The sequence below is a fragment of the Aulonocara stuartgranti genome, assembly GCF_965226115.1.
Source record: "Aulonocara stuartgranti genome assembly, chromosome: 13".
NCBI lineage: Eukaryota > Metazoa > Chordata > Actinopteri > Cichliformes > Cichlidae > Aulonocara > Aulonocara stuartgranti.
Window position 1 is genome coordinate 25,644,061 of NC_138949.1, and position 27,689 is coordinate 25,671,749.

At 39.2% G+C, this 27,689-nt stretch overlaps 1 protein-coding gene across 26 annotated transcripts in view; it reads right to left on the reverse strand.

The window, feature by feature from the left end:
- The window catches only part of camk2g2 (calcium/calmodulin-dependent protein kinase (CaM kinase) II gamma 2), an 85,392-nt gene extending 63,121 nt beyond the window's left edge, over positions 1-22,271 (reverse strand). For 9 of the 26 annotated variants that reach the window (XM_082557080.1, XM_082557081.1, XM_082557085.1 and 6 more), the window contains exons 1-2: positions 22,056-22,271; positions 20,818-20,912 (exon numbers count right to left, since the gene is read on the reverse strand). In XM_082557080.1, the coding sequence (XP_082413206.1) occupies positions 20,818-20,912; positions 22,056-22,120 (160 nt within the window). In that variant the 5' untranslated portion in view covers positions 22,121-22,271. The remainder of the gene's footprint in view (positions 1-20,817; positions 20,913-22,055) is intronic. The other 17 variants (XM_082557078.1, XM_082557076.1, XM_082557073.1 and 14 more) reach the window with 3 other exon arrangements.
- Positions 22,272-27,689: the final 5,418 nt, after the last annotated feature.

The following is a 27,689-nucleotide window of genomic DNA, read 5'->3' on the forward strand; positions in this document are numbered from 1 at the left end:
GTCTTGTTAATTCAGTAAATGTTCTATTAAACAATTAAGTGCAGCTACACACAAAAAAGGCACTAGCTGTCTTTTTTTATAGTTTAGATTGAAACAGAAAATAACACTATGGAACATTTCATTCAGCCAGGTCAGCCTGACACTGAAAAGAGCAGAATCTTAAACGTTTAAAAGTAGTTTCTAAAACTATATGTAACATCTCTCTCACTCGCCTGATACGCACAGATCACGTCGCAAGCCCATGTTGGGTTTTGAGACAAATTTCACACTGCCAGCTTCGCATAGATCCACCAATGCAAGATGTATTCTGTCCCAGTGTCATACTGGGACATCTGGCCCAGTTCATACGTGCGTTTCTTTTTCTAAATAAACAGAACAGTTTGTAACCCCTTTACTAGAAAACACAGATTTACCAACTACAAACACGACAAAGTAGCCTGTTCAGGGTTACTCTTTACGCTAATGTTCAGGATGTCAGCCTGTTTTCATCACAGAATGGTAAAATTTACATCAAAGTGTTATTCCATTTTACCTGGCTTATATCTACATGCAAAATATACAGAGATTAGTTAGCATATACTCACTGCAGAGGATGATCCACAGTGATGTACAACCACGGTGCTCCCCCATCTGCAGCTGAGCACTGACTGACTTTTCCCAGCAGAAGAACGTCCAGCAGATTATTTAAACCTTATATTAACCTTTATAGGCTACTGTGTAGTATCTGTAACTGGTAAATCTGTGTTTTCTTGTTGCTACGAGTCGTTCTGTTTACTTAGAAAAACAAACGTCCACTTTACTGGGGGGGGATGTATGCAGTGGAAGCTCAGATGTTAACTGAATCCATCTTACATTTGTGGATCTATGCATGACACAGATCTGTGCATAGTAGGCAATTTGTGCTATGCGATTTATATTTAAGGTTTTGGAGTGAGCGAGACAGATGTTAGGTCTGTTTTTAGAAACAGACGCACAGAACGGTCTTCATAAGGTACAATTATCGGATTTGTGAGTTGAACTTAATAAACTGTATTAGAATTTCTTCAGGTTTTGATGTACGCATTTGTAAAATAGTTTGCTTTGTATTTGTGTGTGGATTGAAGCACTTGCTCGTGAGGCCATTAAAAGTTACACAGAAATCATCGCACACATTTGTAAGTCTTAGTTTACGTTTGTGGACATGTCGTATGCATTTGCAACACTTTTTAGGCAAATTTCTCTCCGTAAAGTAATAACGTCATCTGCAACAAAAAAAAAAAAAAAAAGGGAAAAAAAAGAGAGATGTTTGTTGTAAAAAAAGGTTTTCTAGTATCGTGCAGAATCCCTTTTTAACCTTCACTTCCATATCATTTAAACTGAGAAAATCCCATCATTAGTGCTGCATCATCATCTCATCATTTTTGTCCAGTGACCCCAAACTAATGTTCTTAATATCACTGGTCTTTTAGAATAATGGATCAAAGCAGAAAGCTACGCAGCATGTAAAAGTCTTACAGTCAGTAGCAGAAATGAAAAAGTGAAGTCACGGTGAAGGAAAAAAAAAATAGTAATGGCTAGAGCTGGGCGATATGAGATTTTTTCATATCACGATATGTTTTTTTCATTTCAGGCGATAACGATATCTATCACGATATAAGCCAAATAACTATATTTGTAAGATTTAAATGTGCCGTTGCTCACAAGTAAAATGTGAAATAATCAGCAGCTTGTTTTTATTTAAATATTTATTTCCCATAATAAGTTCAACAGGGTAGATGTACTTAAGGAACATGAGACTTTTTCAGATAAATAAAGGCAAATATTGCAAACTACACAAAAGGCAGCCGCTAAAGCGTTTAAGTTTCAAAATAGAACAAACAAAACAGACTAAATTGTCAATTCCACTTAGAAACAAAATATTAATTCTAAAAATAAATCTTAGTTTGTTTTACAGAAGAACAGACAAAATTGACTAACTTTTGTCAATATCAAATAAACTGAGAACTAAAAGGAAATTCTCAATCTCTCCTTGTTGTATAGCTGAGCTTTTCAAACAGTTACTTTAGTCTGACAAAAGCCGAATGACAAATTAGCGCTTCCAGTCAGAGACTGAGGCTACGTCCACACGTACACGGGTATTTTTGAAAACGGAGATTTTCCGTTTTCGTTTTAAAAAAATAATCCGTCCACACATAAAGGCAGAAATGAAGGAAAACGCTGCTATGAACATGCCAAAGCAGCAGGTGGCGCTAGATTCCTAACCGTGCAGAAATGTTGGCCAATCAGAAGTCTAGAAGCCTCGGTGGGAAAAAGTAAACAAAGCTGCGGCATAGAAGCAGAACCGAGTCGTATGTGTGGACGGACAGTAACTGTGTGTATATGTAAGCATTTAAACACTGCAGAGAGTAGAATTAACAGTATTGTAGAAATTCATTTCACCGAAACAATAACGTGGCGCACAGTGTGACGCATGCAGCAGTTTATTGTATTTCCAGACTTGCTTTCGGCACAATTTACAGTGCACGCTACTCTGTTTTTTGTCAGACTTGAAATAGCCGAAATACCTTCACACTACGGAACTTCTATGGCTCTTCCGTTCGACAATCTCTCCGGCATTGGAACCATCATCTGTTTTCTCTTTGGTCACGCTCGGTTGATTTTTCTAGTCGGCACACTCATTTCCTCCATTACCCGCTGGCTGCTTCCCAAACAAACACACGTGCGGCTTGGCACTTGTGCTGTACGTAACAAGTCACGCGACGTGACGCTGCGGCTGTGATTGGTTCGGCTCTGCGCTGGATTGGCTGACCTTTTTTTTTTTTTTTTTTTTTTTAAGAGGACAAGAGTGGCGAAGTCTATCGCGATAGTTTAATTTCTCTATCGAGTAAAAGTTATATCGCGATACATATCGTTATCGTTCTATCGCCCAGCTCTAGTAATGGCACATTTAAATATAAATAGTCGTTTCAGTCATTGCTACACAATGGTTTTTTTCTTCATGTTATCTCATCTACACTGTGGCGTAGCTAAGCAAATACAACTCAAGATTAAAAGGTAAATTAGATTTATCAGAACTACTCTGACAGCTCACTATGCCACATGTTATTAAAGACATCTGAACACGTAACAGCATCGCAGCTGTGGGAGCTGTTGAACACATCCCTGCTGCGAGTTTAAACTATTCAGACTGTGATAACTAACGCAGGTCATGAGGTTAACAAAACGTGAATGCACTACTGATATAAGGAGCTCATAATTTAGTGGGTTTTTTTAAACAAAAGTAAAAACCCTCAAGTACTTTGAGCAAAGAACTAAATTAAGACTATAGCCAGAAACACATGAACTGAACTTTATTTTCAAACAAATAACATAATTTACTCAATATTTACAAAAAGCACACAATTACATCTACTATCCATGTGCTCTTTCTGACCCATAAAGTGAAAGCTGGTAAGAGGTTAGTATAGCAAATGGATGGAAGCGTATGGAACCCTAGAATAAATTTTTTTAGCCAAATGATTTAACTACACATTAAAAACAGCATTAATTTTCTAACTACACCTCTTTTATCATAATTTCATCATAGTTAAAAACCTTCCTGTTTATTGTTCAGCTAGCTCAAAACCTGATAGCCACAGCTAACTTCTGCTAATCTAACATTGTATATAAGGAACATAAATTTCTCAAAATACTTTCACTGTTCTTTGGCATTTAATTTTAAATGTTGTATGATGTTCAAATGTAAACATTCTCTGTGTATTAATCTTGATGAAACGTTAATTTTAAAATTTTTCTGTTAAGCAAATTGGAATTTTTAAAGTGTGAACGGCTCAGTGATGCAATGAGCTAATAGTTTGTTGTATATGGACGGATTAGCCTTAACACACAGGATCAGAAACCATAAAAGCTCAGCTGTGGCCAGTGCAGGCTCAGAAAGTGTTGTGTAAACAATGAGTTAACTGTGCTGTTATCACATTTCCCTCCATGTGTTTTTTTTTTTTTTTTGCAGTAGCAGAGCAAGTCTGAATGGTTTATTTTGTTCACATGAACTCTATGCTATGACCACTTCTCAGTGACTGAAATCATTGTTAATTTCACAAATGTTGCCACAATTATACTCCAAAAATGCTGCAGGATAAAAGTGATTAAGAGACTCTGACTTGGACAAAAACCTGAAAAAGGTGTCTTTAACTTTAGCCAATTATCAAGACTGGAATGCACAAGTTGCTATTCTTAACCTAAAATGATCCAATTTCACTGCATCACTGTAAGCACTAAGTGGTGACATCAAGCGCTCTGATATTATAGCAGCTCATTTTGTAATTATAATTCACAGATGATCGAGTGCTTCATTCCATTAAAGGCTGCACAAAACCATCATTGCTCACACCGACACACAAGTGTGTCAAGGCAGCAGCAGGCCCTGAATAGGACTTTTATTGTGAGCAAGCTTTTATTATGAAAGGCTGTTTTGATTGTAACCTTGGAAGCAGACACAAACGCAACAACCATGCTGGTGATGTGCCAGTCGAAAGGAGGACACACTTCAACCAAACGATGTGGCCGTGCCTTCGACTCCACTGAACACGTTTATTAGAGTACTACAAGCTGTTGTTGGAGCTACAGAGCGGATTTAAGTGGGGATTATTTAATCATTTTAACTTGGCCGGGAACTTGCAGACAGGTGTCATTTGTTACTATTAAACAGATAGCACTAAAAAGGCATTACATAGAAAATAGTGCAACAGACTTTGTAATTTTGATCTACTCTGGGTCTGTGTCGCTTGTCAAACATCTTCCTCCTGGGAAAATAGCAGCCTTGATCAAAGAACCCGAAGTGCAAATGGAGATAATGACAACAACGGTGAACAAATATTTACACAGATCCACCATCCTATGTGTGCGCATGCATGTTTGTGTCCTTTTTTTCTTCTTCATTTAGAGTCTAGCAGAGATGTCAGAGTGGTTTTCTGGGTATGGCTGGTTTGCATCTTGTAAAACGAACACTCAAAAGCATACACCAATAAAATAATTAGATACGTAAAGTGGTGTGTTGAAGAGTCAACCGTCTGCTGCCTGGATAAATAACCAGCTTTAAAGAGGAGATTACTAACTGAAATGAGGGTGAAATGTGGTGAAAGAAGTTAAATGAGGCAAGAAATAAATGTGTTTAGAAATATGTAGCTCATAAAAAAAAGTCTAATTTGGCAGGATGAATATCAAAAAGCCACCATAACTGGCTAAGCAACTCAAAAACCTTCTCTCTGTGCCATACCTAAAAAATTTTTAAGGTGACTTCATCCATTTGCTGTCCAACTGCTCTAAGGGCTTCCCATTTTCCTCTCCCACCTACTTAACACTGTCTCCAACCTCACAACCCACTCAAATTCAACGGTGCAGTGCAGGTTGTCAGTAAATCGATCTTTCCAACAAGTTTTTCCTGTGTGTTCAGTGTTTCTTTGTACAACAGACCTCCACAAAAAAGACAACAAAAAATACAAATCTATGGTGCAGTATTAGCTTGCATGTTTCGCCACTATGAAATAGAATAATTTGCATCACACATTTGGTTTACATCAAAATAAAACAGAGATAAATTGCACTTTAAAGAATACAGAATCAAAATCTATAGATTTCAATGAATGGCCAAAATCCCCTCATGTCATTATGCTGACAAATGTGCACAATAGAGGTTGACAAGAGTTTCAACAGGCAGGTACATCTCTCTACTAGTTATGATATTAAATATGGAGCAAGCGTACTTTTATTTTTCTTGGCTCATTGTTCTATGTTGTGAATTAGCATTTGGCATTTGCTCAAAGCCACAGACACTGATCATGTCAGCACTTTGAATTGAGCCATTACAGTTTATGCCTGCAGTTCACTGTGTTGACATCACAGGTTCTATGAAATGAATGTTAATGAGTGTGTACTCGATTCCTGTTGAGGGAGTTTCAATTTGAATTTGCTTCAGTGGCTGCTGTCATATTATAAGTGGACAAAAGGTCACATCCTTTAAATGCATTTTCTGAAAACCATCAATCTGACCGACAGCACTGCCTTCTGATTGGCCGACCTCACGCCTGAGGAGTTTGTGTTGTGAATTGCAATCCAAGTTACCATTAAATATATGGTGACAAAGGTGATGTAATCTTAGCCATCCGGTGTTAAGGATTGCATGAAATGTAAGGTAGTTGTTACCACGGTGAAAAGCTGTGTGATTGACAGCATGACAGTAAGCATGCGATTAAGAGTGGATTATCCCTGAAGAGTAGCCAGCAGACACACATACGTACTTTACCCACAGACAGCATTAATGACCATTTCAGTCACTATATCTGATTAATCTAAAATTAAGACAAGAATTCATGTTAAATCAGATTTTATTTTTCATTTAAATTTACTCTACTCAACATCATGATCATTTTACACAAAGGTTGTTGTTATATTCAATTACCAAAGTATGCCCGTGTACATTACAATAGGCCGACTAGTATAAAGCATTGTTCATGAGGGTGAATTTCTTTAATATTTTTATTGCACTTTTTGGGGAATTGTCCTTAGGCATGCATTTTTTAATGTGCTCCTGCAAAAAAAATAATGGCAGGTCAAAATGAATTTTGGTGCCAATCTTTGACCCATCTAAAGGCCTAATTATAATAACAATCAAATATTACTTCAAATGTTTTTTTTGGAAAATATTTAGTTTTTTTGTTTTTTGGGGCTAAAAAAACAGGGCGCTCATGTAATACAACTGGGATTTAAAGGGTTAAAACAACGAAAATATAATTAAAACTTTATATGAATATTTCAGGGAGAAGTAGTTTTAAAAGACTGACCAATTTAAAGTGGAAAAAAATATTACTATATAAAGTTTTTATAGCACTTTTTGGGGAATGGACATTTATTGTCCTTAGGCCTAAAGGTGGATGTCTTTTTAAGCACCCTCCTTAAGTGTCTGTAGCATTATAACAATTTAGCTGTGAAATCAGACTAAAAATGAACCTAAGATGTACAGTTATATACTGCGTTAACCATCATAAAAATCCTGTGATTGATCTCCACCAATACAACTTTCACACCTATCCCAAAAAGGACCAGCTTTCGCACTAAAGGTAAACCATTAAAACCCCTTTCATCTATAAAAATACATGTTTATTTTCAGCTCAAACAGTACAGTATAGACCTGTGGCCTATTTCAGGTGGTTTAGCCTCCAGCTCTCTCCACAACCTTGAATTTCACAGGGGTTTTTTTCAACTATTTTTGATTTAAGCACGTAACAGGAACAGTAGGCTAATAAGATAGATCAAGCCTCAGTCATACAGGCTTAGAAACTTGGACCTGGAAACCACTGGTCACTACAAGGTTTGTTTGTAAGACCCTGAGTTGTCTGCAAACACTTGCCAACTATAACACTACTGCAAAGCGTATTATGCAAACTAGAGGGAAAAGGAGCTGCAGTGCCGTATACGTCTTGTACCCAATTTTAACTATTACTTTAACTTAACTACCCACTGTCAGCATCTACATGCTGAATAGCCAGGGAATACACATTTTTCCTTAGCAACCTGAGGCTGTCAGTGATTGCCAATCGGTCTCTAGCCCTGTGAGAATGGTGCTTTAAGCTTAAACTCGACAGTCAGATTCTGAGGATCAGTAAGGAGTCACCTTGGATCTAGTAAGCTAGCTCTAAGTTTGTATTACTTTGAACATATCCCTAACACAAAAAACGTCAATTTTGGTCAATTCTTTTGTAGAAGAGAAGAAGTGAACCAAGCAATAAAAAGACATGAAAAGTAAAACTCGTGAGAGCTCTGGAGCTTGATGTCATCTCGCTGTCACACATATACAGAGAGACTAACACACTATCACACACATTTTTGCCTGATGCCTCTCCCATGTGTGTACCCTGCTTTATTGCCTTTTCAGTCTTTCAACTGTGGCTATAAATAATCTCAATAAAAACCTCTCTATTTACGAAACAGTATTTTACTGTAACTTACTCACCAATAAAGTTTAATTACTTTACAGATCACATAGATAAACATTAGTCTCTGTGTGTATGAGTGTGAGACCTTATTCGCTGACAAAAACGCATTCTGCATTTAGCCACCTCTGGTGCTGTACCTGCTTCATCTCAAGCATCTCATTATATCTGGCACACAACTACAAACAATCATCTACAGCCTTCCTGATGTTTCTCTCACATGTTGAATTGGATAAGGGCTTCAACTAATAATTATTTTTTATAAATGGTTCACCTGTTAATTTCAGTCCAATTTGCCATTCTGACTTTTTTAAATTGCAAAAAATATTTCCTACATTATTTGGTTAATTGACTTGAAAAAAACAACAAAAAAAAAACACACAAGTTCATGAATTGGTGTGGTAGGGATAACAGAAAGCTATTTGTGTGTCCGCGATTATCCCAGAAAAATTGGTTTCCCTCCTTTCTTTAATATAGGACTTTGATTTTATTGCAGTTATCCACTGCTAATAACTACATCATAATGTTCTGAATTGAGCCACGGCTTACTGAGCTAGGGAAGCATAATAATAAATCTTGCAGAAGCCTTGAGGCAAATATTTGTGACAATGAAAACAGGTGATATGAAGATTAACTCTTTCTAGATAAAAAAATGATTGAAAACTAGAGAGGTCACAGGGTTGCCACAGTGGATCCATCTACATATTTGGTTTGGTTTTCCAGATGTAATCCTACCAGAGTCAAATATTAATAATTAATCATTTCAATAAAAATATTTTATTAAATACAATTGGTCATAGAAAGTCAAAGAATTCCAGCCCTATCTAATTATTTAATCAAATATTTAACTGACGAATGGTTAAATGACCAGTTAGAAAATAAAAAAAGGTTGGAAAAAATTAAAAAAAATTTATAAACTAGTTTTTACCATTTTCACTATTTTTTGCAACTATTTTAATAATGGAATAATAATTCTGAGCAAAATTGCCAAATTAATTGCTGAAATAAGCTTGGATTTGCCTATATATTACCATTGGTTTGAATATACAATTGTTCTGCACAGTTGATCTAAAAATTTTAATGTCAGGGGGCTTTTCCTGGAAATTTGGAAAGAATCTGCACCATAATATCATATGTCATCACTTGCAATCCTGACTAGACTGGCCTAATAGCAATAGTTAATCTACTCAAAAGTGACAATCTTAGTCTAGATCTTACTCTTAGTTTTAGTCCAAACTGGCTGGCACTATATGGTGAATGAAAATGTTTTTCAAGTTGGCTGCCACATGATGCCATATGTCATTCAGACAGGAAGGATAATGATGGGCACGAGAGGCAAAAAAAGAGGAAAAAAAAAACACCAGCAACATGAATATGACAGAAGGACAGTCTTGGAAAATGTTACTACCTCCAGATACACACACTGTCAAAGTCTTAATAAGAAAAGAGGAAGGTTTGCATGCTGTGAAAAGACTAACACCATGAACTATTCTTGCTTTGGCGAGTATAACGCTGACCGCCCCGTTCTCCATTTCCATATCTACATCTTTCTGCTTCCATATAAGACTCTCACTCTCTTTTTCTCATTAAATATTCACAGTTGGTCCCATTAAACATTCACCACGCAGCGCTGCTACGTTTATCTGGCCTCTGCCAATCAGCCTGCAGCGGCGCACCAGAAGCCCACCAAAAGCCTGAAAACTAAAACACACACACGCACAAACACACACACACACACACGCGTCTGCCTGCATGGTCTGCGATGCGGCAGCTTTGCAGAGAGCGGAGAGGGAAGGACATGACTAGAAGCAGGGAGGAAAAGCTGGCAAAAAAGAGAAGCATAAAAAAGGAAGGAAATGGTGGCTGAGGGAGAAATGAGACACATGAAAGAAAATCAGCTGAATAAAGGTAGAAAAAAAAGGAGTCTGGGGGTCTATTCCTCAGCTCTTGCCCATGAACAGTAACAGTAGAGTATCCTTGTGCCTCAATAATTCAACAGCAGGACAAGTGCCGCCTGCCAGCCTACCCTCTTTCTTTTCCTGACATCACAAGCCTTACCTAATAACAGCGTAAAAATACACTCTCTTCACAGTTCAACACAATACGTGACACATAATTACAGCTAAAAATAACATGAAACACTGTCGGGATAGATCACTCTGAACAGTCTTTTCTTTAGTGTCTACACAGAAAATGTTTCAAACAATTGGTAAAAAAAAAAAATATTGTGAAACCCTAAGTGCATTGTTGGGCTTCACGTCTATTTTCTTACATTCTGCGTCTTCAGCTACATTGGCTGCGTGCTGGGCTCTGACGCCCGGCTACAATACTGACCTACATTCAAGATGTGAACTTACTGATATTTTGATGTGATATGTGATCACAGAGAACAAGCAACAGATAACATGACCAAATAATGAAAGGTATAAATGGGGTCAGATGACATTTATGACAGTAATGATGAATTATTCATACATCCCCTTTATGAATCGCTACTTTACCCCTGGTAAGGTCGCCGTGGCAAATTGGTCCAGCCCTTTCCAGGAGACTGGTCCCAGAGCCCAAGCCATGTGTTGAGGTGAGCCCAACTATATCTAGTCAGTACCTCTTATCCTCACCCACTAGCCCAGGCGTGACTTGGTAACAGGGGATGGGTCTCCAACCCTGGCTGCCACCCAACACACACTGCACCAACCCGTCAGCGCTTCCTGCGGGTGGTGGGCCTACTGGAGGGTGGAGCCAGGCCCCCTATTCAGGCTGTGCCCCATAGGCAAAGACAAGGCCACCAGGTGTTCACTCCAGGGCCTGGCTCCAGGATGGGACCCCAGTAGCGCTAATCCTGGGAAGGGTGAACTGTTCCGTAGATTTCACACTAATAGCGGTTTTTGAATTGCTCTTTGTCTGGTCCCTCACCAAACTCCCAATTTGCCATGGGAGTTTAGAGTTTTTTCTCAGTGGACTAGAGGGTTTGTTCCCTGCACCTGATATAACCCACATCTTCCCATTTGTTTTGCCTGGAGTAGCTTTACGGTCGTCTGCACTCGTGCACCAAACGACAGCTTAGAGTACCCGACCTTCCTTGAGTGCCTGGGTGGGGTTCTTGGGGGTGCTTCACCTGGAGATTCAGTAGGACTGCCATCCTACTGGGAGACTTCAATGCTCATGTGAGCAACAGCAGTGAGACTTAGAGGGGGGTGACTGGGAGGAATGGTCTACCAGATCTGAAACCGAGCACTGTTCTGTTACTGGACTTCTGTGCAAACCACGGTTTGTCCATAACAAACACCATTTTGAACATAAAGGTGTCCATAAGTGCATGTGACACCAGGACACCCTAGGTTGCAGGTCTATGATCGATTTTGTAATCGTATCATCAGATCTGCGGCCATATGTTTTGGACAATCAGGTGAAGAGAGGTGTTGAGCTGCCAAATGATCAAGACGTGGTGGTGAGTTGGATCAGGTGGCGGGGCAGGATACTGGACAAACCTGGCGTATAGTATAGTTAACATATACCGAGGTTGTGCTGCTAACACCAGGCAGAATCCCCGGTCCTTGAGATGTTCAACTCAAGCTTCTGGCGGAATTTCAACAGCATTCCGAGGAAGACTGGGGATTGAGCCTGAATGCACGATGTTCAGCACCTCAACATTGCTCAAGCTGCTGCACTGAGCTGCAGCCGGGTGTTTGGTGCCTGTCGTGGGGGTAACCCCAAACCAGATGGTGGACACCGGAGATGGAAGAAACCACCAGAAGAAGGAGTCCTACTGGTTAGCCTGTGGGACTTCGGAGGCAGCCAATAGAAAGAGTGTCCTTTATCCTTAAGATGCAGATGGACTGCTGAGTCTTGTCCTGTGGACAAGACTCAGCTGCACTGTACAGCATAATGGACAGCATGCTGTACAGTGCAGCGAGGAATGCCCAGACCTCTACATTGGAGAGACCAAACAGCCACTTCACAAGCGCATGGCACAACACAGAAGAGCCACCTCCACAGGACAAGACTCAGCAGTCCATCTGCATCTTAAGGATAAAGGACACTCTTTCGAGGATGCCAATGTTCACATTTTGGACAGAGAGGACAGATGGTTTGAAAGAGGAGTGAAAGAAGCCATCTATGTCCACTGTGAGCGACCATCTTTGAACAGAGGCGGGGGTTTACGACACCAACTCTCTGCCATCTATAATCCAGTTTTGAGATCCCTTCCCAGACGCCTTAACGCCCACTCACATCCTGGGCCATCTGATCTCAGGAATTCGCATGATAAGGTGGGGCCAGGTTTCACAATGAACTCACCCGAAACTCTGGCTGATTTGGACCCACACCCATTTTCACACCTTGGCTCAGGCGATTAGAGGATCATCAGGGGGTCCTTTTGTCCCTCTGTGGGGGGAAACTCCCACTAGGTTTATATCTGGGACTCTCCACCATTTGACCTTAGAACTGAAGAAGCTTCTCGGATGAGAGGTGAAACGTCTTCAAGTAACCTAAAGAAGTCCAGACGCTTTTCTTTGCGAGCTCCTTTGACTGCATTGTTTATAGATATTCACAATTCTTCCCCTACTAAACATTTAATACTTGACTATCACTTCTGACTCACAGATTGGGTAACTGGAAACAAGCCAAAGAGCATGTTTATGCAGAACAATGAGGGGCATGTTACTACTGGTAAGAGTCAATCTGAAATTTTGAGATAGAACCTAAGATAAATACACAGTAAGGCAAGCCAATTGCAAGTTTCAGCATGTAGTGTGTGTTTTATTTGCCTTCTGATTCAATAATTATTAAAAATGCTGGAAATGTATTTCAGCTTCTGTTATGTCTGGTAGTGATCTCTTGGTTTCAGTAGGAATGCATCCATGGATTTGCACATCTCTTTTGAGACACAATTCTAACAATTTTGGAACTCGGGCATACAGTGTCATTTTTTGTTTACACTATATTTTACTTTGTGCAAAAGGAAAAATAACTCTAGCATACATTTTTTTTGTGATAATCTGCACCATAATGTGAACAAATATGCACAACTTGTGACTCTGTGTGATTTAAAAGTTTCCCCATTTGGCACAGAATTGGTGCCATAAAACAGGCTACCCTGCACTTCAACGTGATACGAAGCTCGCCTCATTTTCTTCATATCCATTGGGTAAAAACGAGATTTCAGAAGAGTGCATGTCCTGTCCTTCTGTATGTCCTGTCTCAATAAGTGGAAAAGTGAGAAATGCTGTGCATCCCCACAATAAGTGGGGCATCTGGTCACCTTCTGTGCTGAGTGAATCCCATGAGTGAAGTAAAAACTGGTTTTCACGTGTATTATATATGTTTTTTTTTAACAAAAACCCTTAGTATGAGACAACCAGGAAGTTAATTCCCAGGAGTTACATGGAAATGTTAGCATGCACATTTTCCCACAGTCACAGTGACAGTTTGACACCTTTACTGTATGTTATGCCAGCAGTTCAGTATTTGATAAATGATTTTGGCACATTTAGAGTTTGTTAACTCTATATTAAGTTTTATTCTGCTGGAGAGAAAGACTTATGGTAACTGTGGTTGTCCTTCAGTGTAAATTTTCAGGCCATATTGTGACATATTTAGAAATAGCCTAAAACTATTATACGTGTATAGTAAAATTTCCTCTGAAGACCTACTTGATGTTTGCACCATATATGAATTGCAACATTATGACAATTAGCTTCTATTTTGAACTTGCATGCAAAAACAGGGACAAGGGCCCTCCTAAAAACCCATGAACCACACCCCAGTGTCCATACTACAGTTGCTCCATCCTTTAAAACAGTTTCACTCATACTTTCTAATCAATATTTTAAATGTAATGTTTAATCGATACTCAGTGCCAATCCATTGCTTTCCACCATAAGCACATCTATTTAAAACACTGCTTTAAGACAACTTTAACACTGTTTCTTTAATCAGCCTTTTTGTTTCTAATAATTTCTCAATCAACATGCTGAATTTATTGAGGACTTAAGCCCCATACAGCTCAGTTTTGAGAGCTTGTCTTTCACGCATGGTCTTTATGGGGGTTTTTTCCCCACAAATGACAGCGCATTTTTGAAAAGAGAAAATTCCCACAAAGATATCTGTTACCTGGAGCTCAAAGAAGCAGAGCTGAGATATATGCATTATAATATCAAGGACAGAGAACCCGCATTTCACATTCACTCACAAGCCAGATAAAATCAGTTTTGCTACCAGTTTTAATGACCATCGTATGCGAAAGGGATGTTCTTCCTGACTTCACTAAAGATTTAGTACAGACCAAATCCTTTACTCACTTTGGAATATGATATAATCTGCCCTCACGGTGCAGAACAAGTCTGAATGAAAAAATGTAATGCAAGGGGAAAGGTTTTAAACTAGTGTTTTCTCTGTACATGAGAAACAAAGACTGAGATAACGCAACACTAATTCTGCATATTTAACCTTAAGCTTCTGCAGACTTGAAAATGTTGAAAACGTATGAAGTTCCAACCCAGTGATAGTGACGATACGACTGTTTCAGACAGGCGATTTAGCAACTTTACTGCAACTTCAGACCTGATTCCCACAAAAACAAATGATTGGTAACAAATGTGAGCTCTATAAATGGTATGTAAAGATGAAAGTTAAGCAAATTCTTACTTCCTCAATATACAATTCTGAGATAGGCAGTGAAACAAGCTATTGTAACCTCTTACCATAAAAGAGATATGAAAATATCTTATAAATGTATTTGCTACTGTATTTTTAAAATCTAACTACTATCTTCTAGCACTTTATTTTGATACAGAATGAATTCTGAATGCGATACATGAGATGTACAGAAATCATGGCTCATCACAAAGCGGTGGAGATCACCCTATCTCGCCTTTTTATCAAATTGTGCACAAAAACATGCAGAAATCCTTTCCCACTAAAGCAAAAGCAGCACTTCCTCTCTTAGCTTCTGCTTCCTACGATTTTTATCAGGTATTCACTATTCCCTCAGGCTACCAGTAATCATCATCATCATCATACTTCTGTAAACTGATGCTAAAGTTTCTTATCTTCTAAAAGGAATGTAGCCTACTCAGTATAGGGGCTGTGGGAACAATCTACACATGTGTGGAACCACTTTTCACTGATTTCATATTGTTTAAGACTCTAACTTGCTTGTTCAAGCAGGAACAGCAACACATCAGCAGCAACTTACTCAAGCTCAAACTTTTTTTAAAAGCAATCAGTAAACACTAAAATTAGAATGACATGAAAGGGAACAGGAACACAAGTGCTAAACTACCTTGAAACCTTGAAATCCTCTAAATGTGCTGAAAGTGAAATACACAAAGCTTTTTAAAATAGAGTTTTCTCCACAGTCTCCACAGCACAGACAAGTTAAAAAGCTGCAGAAGAGAGAAGCAGGAGACAATCGGGTGTTGACCATCACCATGCAGGGCTGCAGCGGTGCAGGTAAACTCCAATGTGAGGCTGTAGCACAAATGCACATCATTACAGCTTGGTTCTGCCGAATGTTGCTAAAAAGTAATGACAAAGAGCAACAACACATTCTTGACAAAGGTGCTACCCAATCTCTATCCAATGGAAGGAAAATCTACCTACCAGCACCTCTAAACTATAAGCGCACTGCATGTCATTTGTGTGTTACGGCAACAATGAGCAAGCACGTGATGCCACATCATCCAGCTGTAACTGACCTCACTGCCACTGTGCCTTGGCTGAGCAACAGAGAATAGGGTTTAATCCCGCCTAAACATAAGTAACTAGAGTCAATACTACGGCGTGTTCTCAGACATCAAACAATCAGAGCTGATATCCTGTATGTTCAGCATCTGTAAAAGCTGAGAGGGAGCTCACAGGCAGAGATCAGACGATATATAAAGTGTGTGTTAATTTCTAGTTGTGAACAGATCCAGAGAGTAAGGCACTGAACCTCTAGCTGCTGCAGTGGTGTATAAATGCAACCAAGCACAAGTGTCCACCTTTAATGAAGACATGATCCTTCTAGCAATTCATTCTCACATTGTCTAAAAGGTAACTGCTGAGATCTGAGAACACCGAGACGTCTCTACAACACAGCAGGCACGAGGAACGCAAATGTTTGGACAACGCTACAAACAAGGCAACGCTCAGCAACACGATCTAAATATTTTTTATTAAAAGTATAGCAAGCTCACCATCCAGCCTAAAATAATAATCACCTCTGCTAATATTACAGATGTTAGTGAGTTCATTTTTTATTTATCTGAATTCAATAATAAATACTCAAAATTACTTGAGTGAAATGATAATGACAAAACGTCATCGAGATCAGTCACCAAAACAAGCCGCCCTAAATTACAAAAGATCATGAGTTCACTTCACAGACACTGATCTGGGTCCATTTCACTAAATTTTACTATAAACTTTTTTTAATACAAAATGCAAATGGTACATACTTTCAGTTACAGATCACAAGCATGGTCTTGGTCTTTTATTAGAAACTACCACCAAGGCAGTCCTTGCACATGTCAATGTACAGACAGATTATGCCACTGGGATAGTGATACAACTGTACAGCATACAGTAAAGCCACAACTGCACAATCTGCAGCCTCCTAGATTAAGTGTACTTATTCAATGCATAAACATTATATTTTAGAAGATACGTTTGGTCCAAATGTCTGCAAAGTCATGTGCAACAAACAAGGTAGATGATGCTGAGGTGGGAAGTTAAGTAGTCCACATGTTTATTGACTGCAAACCGAGTCCTATATATAATTTACATCTAGTTATCATGCTGATGTTTGAAAACACATTCCAGCAAAGATGTTTAGTCGTAGACAGCGATCAGAGGCTTCAGAAAGTGACTGAACTGTAAAGAGGCATGAAAGTACAACAAAAGTTATCCATGTTTCTACAAACCCAATCCAAAAAGTGACTGAGCTGTAAAGGCAAGTTTCCTTTTTACGTGCTGCCAGTTTCATGGCAGACAGCCAGGCTGTATGATTCGTTATCAGAGATCTTATACTTTTTATCTGGAATTAAACTTGTTTCAACCAGTGAGACGACTAAAATTAAGGTTAAATTTTTCGCCCTTTATGTCAGTATCGTTTTGATTTAAACGCCGTATTCTACTTTTAGCTATTAAATTCAGGCTTGTTATAGCTTGTTTGCTATATAATAGTCTTGCTCTAGAAGTATAATCAGAATGCATTCTTTTACTTGACTAAATTAAGCGTAACAAATGTCTTTGTAGACTGGCTGAAGGCTTCTTGTGGAACACATTATAAAAAGTGTATATAAGACTTTTAAAAAAAAATTTAATATAACGTCATCAGTGAAAAAAACAAACACTAGATTCAGGTTGATCTGCAAAATGTTTACAACAACAGTTTGAGCAAAAATGGTATTATATGCAATTCTTTTTCACCTGAAATCTATTTGCCTTGTCTGAAGCATTCACTGGTTACACGCCCGTCCGATCAGACAAAGGCTCGTCGTTCCTGACAAGAAGTTTGCCGCTTTCCCAGATCAGATTAATTTGGCAAGTGTGGTTACTGACATAAAGAAATGGAGAAATGGTGGCCTAAACGATTAAAAGAAGTTTAAATAAAGCAAATTTATTCTTTAAAATCCTTACATGGTGTGGTTAAGATTCAGGGTTTCACACATACAAAGCTTCATGTTTGTGAACATTTCAGGCCTGATTAATGACAGAAGGTGGCACTATTATGTATTCTCTGTCACAATGTGAAACTATTAAGAGAGAAGCCCTGTATGCATACAGTTTAGTGTGAGACCATTAAGGAGGTGAGAAAAAAAAAGTGCGCAACTGTTTTCGTGTCATGAGAAATGAGAAGTTGTCTGCAAGTGTGCATGTTTGCACGATAATTATAACCACATCCAACAAATACACATACACACACTCACACACACACACTCACACAGCGATCGGTCTCCCTGCCAGACAGCCTATGGGATGAAGAATTTCACCCCTGCTGTTGCCGGGTTACTAGCTCCGGACCACTGCCAACGCAGCCACACACACGATCAAATCGGCTGCGGAAAAGAGTTTTAAGATCTTTCCTCAAATCAATTTTTTGCTTATAGAGTAGGGAGAGGGCGGGCAGGAGAAGAACAACTTGAAAAGGAAGGAAAATGACATGGTCGGGGGTGTTTGAGTGAGACTAAAGGGGAGACAGAGCAATTCAGCCTGCATCCCCTGGGGAAAAAAAACAAGACCAATCAGTCCAAAACTGGCCCTGATCTGCAGCTCACATCATCACTCAACCTTTCGGTGGCCTGGTCTGATGCTTACTCGGACAAATATGCAGCACGCTAGCGCACACACACACACACACACACACACAATCAGTCTGCGACATACACAAAAACACGATGAGATACAGTGAGATACATGTGAAAACACAAACACATGTGGTAACCAAAACAAACAACAGACAAGTGATGCTTGGATTCAGCTACATGGCAGATGAAATGCTTTGACACGAGCAGGCTGACGATGACAACAAATCTGCCACAAATACCGAAACACAGGTGGTGGCATTTCAACATGTGTTAAGATGCTGCATGTGAACACACACACACACACACACACACACACACACACACACACACACTTGCAGATTATACAATAGCTTAAGGAATAAATCCAGGTTTTTACAACTTGGGTTGTACGTTACTGAAGGAACAAGAGAGGTTTGGAAACATGGCAAGATCACTGCAACAGAATCTGACAGACACATGAACAGTTGGAAGACAAGACAGCTGTGTAACCACATTTAAAAAACCAACGTTGAAAAGACTGCAAGGGTTGCTAACAGCTCTGTTTGACTGTCCCTCATTTCACAAACATTTTGGTCAAATATAATAGTCCATTGGTGACAATATTTTTAAATTCAAAATAGTCTTTGTATGTGTACAGCACTTCACCCGTCTTCAGTCAGTTAACACTGATGTTTGACTTGGGTATTTAAAATAGCTTTATATCATTTTATGCTGTTGCTCTTGTAATCACAATGAATTGGATAGATCGTCCTTTTTTGCAATGCATCATCTCTAACCAGGGTGTCCTAGCCTTCCTGTGGTTTCCTAATTGATCTAATGTAAGCTGATGTTGGGGCAGCCCTCAGTATCATTCAGCTACCTCTCCAGTGACTCTCTCATCCAGCAGTTGGTAAGACAGTCTTGGACTACAGCTGCCAGTGATGGTCCTGATTCTGCTGCAAGCTGGAGGGCCATTCTAACCAGAACCTGCAGCAGGTGGAGACTAGTTTCATGGGCTGCTACACCATGCTCACAAAGGCTTCAGAGCAGAACAAGAATCACCACCGTGTGCATCAGTGAATGATCGAAGAGCTGGAGTCTATCCAGAGGAAAGAAAATGACTGAAGGAACTGATGATTATGTGAATCTATTAATAAAATGTAATGGTTAATAATTAATCTAAGACAGTGTGTATGTGCCCAACACAAACAGAATCTGTGATACATTGTATATCAGTTGGAATTCAGTGAAACTCAATCTTTGAAGTGACAGCACTGAATGGTAAAAATTAGATACGCAATGAGTAGATAGACCATGACATGACCAGCCTACCAGTCTCACATGTAAACAGCACATGCTGCTGCTGCCTGTGCACCTCTCAGACATGAAACTACACTAATCTAATAAACACACAAATCTATGAAAATACAGCATACAGCTTTTACAATATTTCTTACATGATCTATGCTATGTGAGGCTGTTATTTTTTCTTTGCTTCCTTATAATACTAACAAGTTGCGTGTACTCTGACATCTGCTGTTTACACCTTTTCTGGACCACTCGTTTGATTTGTTTGATTTGATGATGAGCGTAACTTTAAATTCACATGAAAGAAGAGCTGAAATTAATGTATGTAGATATACTGTCAATCAAAATGCGTCACAATGCAAAAAAGAGAAAACTAACTCAACGACCACTTCATGACACAACTGTGTTTTCATCCAGTAAGAAATGACTCCAATCCAAAGTGTATTCATCTGACAAGAACATTTTTTGATCGACCAGATTACTCTCCTTTTTTTTATATATATATTTCATAGACAATAACATACAAATATGTGAGATGAGTCATGTTTGGCAATTTGAATTCAAAAATGGAACCAACTCTTTATTAGATTCCTGAAATATCTCAACAACACTGGTTTGCTTTCAGTAACTAAGACATTCAATACTCGGACATATTAAAGGCTGGCTTCATGACTCAAATGTGTAACAATTACAGAGACAAAGAAAATGGAGCTAATGAAATCCTTTTATGCAATTTCAGGAAGTCACTCTGTTAGTGTGGCCACTCTAAAGGCTTCTTTAAAACCTGCCTGCTCATGTGATTACTCATGTTTTTTGCTGTGTTTTCACCACTTTGCAGAAGGTGACTGTAAGTGCAACATTATCATCACCAATAAAGGCAACCCTATTAAAATAAACCAAAACTACCCTGCATTGCATCGTACATGCCTCTGTGGATATTTTAGGCTCAAGCTTGGAGCTTGTGCAATCCTTTGCTAGAGATCAGCAGTAACTGTAACAAACCAAAAATGGTTGCGAACAACCACCAAAGCCCGCTAACCCCTCTGTTGAGACCTAAACCAAGGCAGCCCAGCTGTGCCAAGTGGCCTCCAGCTTTTCAGGAATCTCTGCTGTCAAGGACATGACAGAACGCCTGTCTCGCTGCTCTTAAGGAAATAAACTGACTTCACTGAGCAACTACAGAAGCCTACTGTTGTCAGCGTTCATTTTGCATAAATTCATGTTGCTACTTGACTGTTTCGCTGAGCTGCACAATGCATATCTGCTGCGCTCACCTCTGGCCGAGAGCTTTTTTGTGTTGATAATTTTTGCGGCATACTCCTGGCCGGTGGACTTCTTGATACATCGACGAACGATGGAGAAGGCACCCCTGAAGCAAGACAGATCCACACATGAGAGATCGGTGTGAAACCACTTCAAACATAACAAACATGAGTGTGTCACAGGGAAAAGTGCACTGAACTTGTCTGTCTGTCTCACTCTCTCTCTCTCTCACACACACACACACACACACACACACACATAGTAAGGGCATGCATGAATCACATAGTCTTAAAGAAAGGGGAAAGGAAGTCATAGGCAATATTAACACGGCCTGATATTCTGTGTACGACAAGAGGTCCCGGCTACTAGTGTGTGACGGGGCTCAATGTGAAAGGAGCCAGTCATAGCTGCCAGGAAGAAACATGAGTAAGGCTGCAGGAGAATGAAGCCACTGAAAAGTGTTATTAGCATTTTCTTTTTTTTACTCAACCTGACTTCATTATTTTAGTTTATTTACTTTTTTTGCACAGATACCTCCTTAAACCTATTAGCCACATGCAGAGATTAGATGTGATCTAATCTCTGCCAGAATATATATATACAGCCAGGATCACACACACACACACACATATATATATATATACACACACACACACACACATATATATATATATACACATATACATACATATAGACGTTTTGCAAGCAAAGCCCGTTTCTCGTTCTTCTTCTGTTTTTTTTTTTTTTTTTTTTTTTGGCATACACAAGAGCCCTGCAGTCTGCTTAGAAATGCACAAAAACAGAGCTGAGCAGGACCCCGGAGATGCCACCAGGCAACCAGCACATACAAACGACTTTTCGACGCGTGCTACCTGCAGATCAACTGACTCGCAAGTTGCTCCTACGGGGAGGGGGGGGGATGTTTCCCACCTTCTGGGCTTACAAAGAGAGCCACAACGCTGCCACGCACCATTAAACGCACATGCAGGATTAACTGCAAGCCTCCGCAGCGCTAACATGAACCTGCCGACAGCTCTTTGTTGCTCAGGAGGGTGCCTACCCCTTTCCTGTTTTTTCTCTCTCTCTCTCCTTTTTGACAGCCCCTCTCGCGCGCTGTCAACACAACAGCAGCAGCGGAGAGGGGGGGGGCGTGCGAACACACACACACACATATACAAACAAGCATACACTAAATGCAACAAGAAGAGCAGCAGCAGCAACGGCGGCGGTGGCGTTGACGGTCGCTTACTTTCCGAGTTCCTCGTACAGCTGATATTCGTCTGTGAATCTGGTCGAGGTTACAACTGTAGCCATGTTGACTGGAGTCAAGGGGAGAGGGGGGAAGTCGCCTCGCGCTTCAGTGGCCGCCTCGCGCAGGTTTCGGGAGGAGAACTAGTGAATGCTCAAAAGGGAAGAGTGGCTCGAGCTCACAGAGAGGAGCTGGGAGTAGGAGGAGGGAGGAGAGAGAGAGAGGGGTAGCTGTAGTAACGGAGATCTGCTATTGAGAGGAAGAGTCACGCTGTGTCGAAAAAAAAGCACGACGAGGGAGTGTAAAATTGAGATAGGCTTTATATTACTGTGCGCAAATACATGTGCGTGAGAGATTAGTCATTTTTAAATATATATATTTTATTGAGATACGTTCAGCAAGTATGCAATTAATCCTTGTGAACCAAAACTCCTGGCTGCAGATTGATTTTTTATTTTATTTTTCCCTGCCCTTGGCTCTATGTCATGTCAATGATGACAGAGTATTTGGGGCCACATTAAAAAAAACTCATTAGCGTTATTTTGAGATTAAACTCGAAATATTATTTTAAGAAAAAGGGTAAACCCAAACTACTGCCACAGCTGCTACAGGCTACCCTCTACAAAATGTGACGTAGACGAGTTAGAAAAGCACCTGGCGAGGTACACAGCTGTCGCTGAGCCCCACTCATCTCTCGTTCAAACCTTGTGTTTTGTGTATCTCTCGTGTTTGCAACCGGTAGCCAATCAGAAACAAGAAAAAATGATTTAAAGGGAGAACAGTTAAAACTTTTCAGACATAAGATAACCTGAGGCAGCACAGGCCACGTAAAAGACAAATGATTTGGACAGATATTTTTCAGTGGCTTTGGCAAAAAAGTTATTCTCCCAACTTGGAAGTTTACCTGTTCTACCTCTGCACATTTGATCGGGAGCCACACGGGTGGCTAATCGAAAGGTCAGTGATCAGATTCCCTGGCTCTTCTAACCTGTATGTCAGTCTCAGTATCCTTGGGCAAAATACTGAACGTAGAGCTGCCCCTGATGCATTGGAGTGTGAGTATGTGAATGTTTGGTTAAAGGTGCTTAGGCACAGTAAACAAAGGGTTGTATGAATGTGTGAATGAGGCTTGTAGGAACAAAGTGTTTGCTCAAATTGAATAGAAAATTGCCATTAATACCAGTGTGTTTAGCATTTATTCATTATACAAATGGAGGAATTATTTATGTGTAAACAAGATACCATATGCCGTGGCAACTGCATTGTCTTTAATTCTCCATGTATTTTTTGTGTGTGGGGACCCTCTTGTATGTTTTTTTGTGTGAGGTATGCTGTGGCAAATTAAAAATCAACAAATAAAACATAAAATAACATTATTTAGAGATTTTAATAATGAAAAGCCATTCTGGTAGAGTTCATAAATGCTCAATAGCTCCCATTTATAACAGAACCAGCACATATATATATTCAGGAGATCACTTCACATAAGCAGCCTGTGAAAGTTATGTCTTAACATTTTATCAGGTGAAGAACGGTAAATCATAACTTAATGTTTTATGAACGTAATTAATTTTGAGAACATCTTTCCACCAGCTTTTACAGTGTATTATTAAATGCAAACACAAAAGTGTTGAAGTGCTGCAGCCAGTAGCCCACATGCCCATTGGCAGACATGACATGAGCTGATTTGGGCCTGCAGTGAACAGTCGACATGACCTATTATTGCAGTGTATCTTCCTTACAATATAAAGCAGCTTGAGGCCACTGTTGTTGTGGTGTTATATAAATAAAACTGTCTTGAAAAAATTGGGTTGAGCTGGCCAGCGATAGAATAAGAAAGAATCCACAAATCAAAAACACTTGACTGACAGACGTCATCCTCTTGCTGTGGTAATAGTATGCCAAACTTATATTAAGCCTCTACAAAAAAGAAATGCAATATCTACTAGCGTCTATGCAATCAATGCTTCATTTTATATTATTATAGGCTAGCAAACTCAGTGATTATGTGTGTGCATGCTTTTGCCTAATGTCTGAATATAAAGATAGTAATTTAAAAACCTAAATACATAATATATTATATGTATTAATAATATAAAATAATACAAATTATAATATAGTTACATTTTGACATCCCTATAGATCACACTGGAATAACAAAATTATGTTTCTACTGGTGCATAAAAGCTGTGGTCTAGACTGAATTAATGTTTTCTCTTCTGGCCGTTTCGTTTTGTTTTGTTTTGAGGTTTTTCACAAAGCAGAGAATAAAGAAAAAGTAGCGGAGTGAGACCTCTTTCCACTCTCTCCCTCCGGCTGTAGTGGTGGAGGTGGGATGCAAGCCACGCGAGATCTTTTCTGGTGTACTAGGAGCTGCAGATCGCGGTTCAGTTTCACAACCTCTCCGGTCCATTTGGAGTTTGCGTACACGAGGTTTAAAGCTGACACCAGAACAGCTCGTGCGCGCAGCATCCATCACGGCACGCGCTGAGATGCGATGCCGCAATATTTTAATATTGGCACAAAGCAATGAGCTGCATGCCCACTAAATTATGGCATTCGGTTTGTAACTGGGCCTCACCGAAAAAAGAGAATCAGCCACTTCAAAATGTGGCACCTGGTGACAATAATGATTCCCTGCGCACACTATGATTTTATTATACTAATGCACTCCTCCTTCAAGACATTTTTCTTTTCATTTAGCACATGTGCTTGCAACATCTTCCTCGATGATACATTCGTCTTGAAGCAGAAACAGTGCCGTTTTCCTGAAGAGAATTTGAAATGTTTTCCCGTTGCTGATATATCTGAGAAGCACTCAAACTGATCTGAGACTGGAGCTAGAGCTTTAAATACATCATTGATCCTATTACCCGCACAACTGTGGTCTTTTTTTTTTTTATTGCTGACAAAGCTCGTTCAAAAGTATTATTATTACCAAAATGCTCAGTGTTTCTTCCTTTTTATTTTAATTTCATTTTTACACGTGGATAAGGTGGGATTAAGCAGGAAGTGACACAGATGCTGCAGCAACAGCCTTAATTGAAATACATTATAGACTTTGCCCTATTAACTGATCTTCATGATGTTCTTTTAGCATTTTATTGCGTTATTTCTTTATAAGGTATTTATAGTGATCACTTTTTTATGCTGCCTAACACTGAACAAGCAAACATTGGACTGGCAGCTGTCACCTGGATTTAATCATTATCACAACACTTCTACTATAAACTAACATCAATATAAAAGAAAGAGAGAGAAGTCATAAAATGTACTCATGTCAACTCATATGCAGTTTTACGGATTTTGGCTGTAAGAGGCAGAATTGTGTCTAAGATGGGGAAATATATGAGTTACTGTATGAATGAATGAATATTCTTTATTGTCATTGTCACAGGTACAATGAAATTGAAAGAATATTCATTCATTCATGTAATGGTCTGCTATGCTGTAAAGGTTTAATTGCTTTCATAAATATCTCATGAAGGGTATTAATATATTCTCCATGCATGTTTAAACGTGTATGTGTGCATTGCAGCGGTTCAACACTGTTGTGGGGTGATGTGATAAGCTCACGAGCTTAGTAACATTTCATGATGTGGATTTTTCTATAGTCATGTGTGATTTTTCTTTTTTATACTCGATGTTTAAAGTGCAATATTTACAGTGGTGGCACAAAATCAGTTTAGTAGCTGTTGTGCATCTATGTGTCATAGCACATCAGCTTCATCAGGAGACGGAAATCTCAATCTCCTCAGATTTTAAAAGCTTCTTTAAAAAATAGTATTTAATAACTCAATGTGTGTCACTTAAGCCTGAAAAATATCCACCAAATATGCACCAATCCCCACAGGCAACATTAGCTTCACAAAAAGTAAATTACAGGGTTAAAAATACTCTTATAAACAATGAATCAGTAAACACTGACGTTAAAAAGTTCTCAACTGCAACTTTCCCTTACTGAACCCAGCACAAGTAAAGCACAAAGATGCTTTCAAGCACCACAGGCTCCACTTTAATAATAGAAAATGCCTGCTTGTACTGCGGTGCAAACGATTATTGTAGTGGTGGTGAGTTTGGTGTAGAATTTATTGCTTTTGTTTTCTTGTGGATCGTGCTGCAGTCTGGTTCTGCTAGATGAGCTACTGCAATTCAAAAGGTGGCCTATAGGACCAAAAACAGCAATTTCACATGTTTTCCACTTTGCCAAAGGGACTTGGCATGCTTGCAAAATCATACATTTTCCATTGTGGTTCTTTGCTTGCGTCTGAGTCACAACATTGCATATCCACTAGTCATCCTGTTAAATTCCTGCTCATCATCACCCAATGCTGTCTTCCTCCACAGCTTCTATCCTTTCAGTCATTAATCTAGCTACTAAAATTAGTGGCCTGTTCATCCTCTTTTCTTTGCCAAATATTCATTGTTTCTATTCAGGCATTGTGTGCCAGCATGTCTGTTGTGTAAACTTGTCACTCTTTTCACCTTCCTCTTTTGTCGGTGTGGCTGAATCTAGGTTTGTTTCTTCTTGAAAGTCTTTTTGATTGATGACAGATGGACAATAATCCTGTCTTGTATGAAAACACATGCTTTATCCACCCATATGATACTCAAAGTCTTCAAAATATAATTTAAACTGAAACATCTGCAGTTCAATTCCAAAGTGAAAATACCTTGGAATAATTGAAAATGGAAAATAATTGAACCCTGGAGTTGTTGTGCATATAAATCACACAGTACTGTGTATATCTCATGTTCAGTATGTGTACTATGGGTTCTTTCTGCCTCTGAACTGTGAGCGAATATCTGGCACAGAGTTTAGAGCTCACTGCCGGCAATTAATGAGTGTTTGCAGTGAGCATAAGAGCAGCGCGACCAGTTTCTGCCATAATTACAGGGAGCCGCTCTGATATGAAAGCCTAATTAGCGAGGGTGCAGAGGTACCATCCTATTAATTGCTGTGTTTCTCTGTGATGTGCTGTCAGATGAGTCTTGGACAGGCAGTCCTGTGGCAGGTTGGATGGTGGGTGGATACAGTGAGTATAGAGCAGCAGGTCCCAAACTATCAGGCTCGTGACCCCTTAAAATGAAGCTTTCAAATCCTTTTCACCCTGCAACTTCAGAGAAATCCAACTGTCCAACCAAGATGTCTTCCCCTGTAGGATGACTGCTTCATTTCAGTAGAATAATTATAAGAGGATGGAAAATCAAAAACTGTCTAGTAGTCAATCAGAAATAAAAAATTCCACAAGTATATATAATTTTAAGTCATTATAACAATATTTTTCTTTTGCTAATCAAGTCACGACCACTCAGAGTTATCTGTCACCCCCTTTCTTCTACCAGTAAAAAATACTGACTTCCAGTATTTAAAGCTCATTATGTTAACATTTTTAGACCCAATTCAACATTTAATATCATTCCACCTAAATGTGAGTAGTTTCTGTGTGTTTTGGAATGAGGTTTAGAGTAGTGTGTTATTAAATTTCCTATTATCTTCCTATTATTTTCCTTGTAAATAGCTTCTCCCATTACTAGTTTTGTTGGGTTGAACATTTAAATCAGCTAATTAACCATCATTTAACCTGTTTCATTTTGTTGCTACAGAGTCAAAGGTTTCACAGATAGCTTATT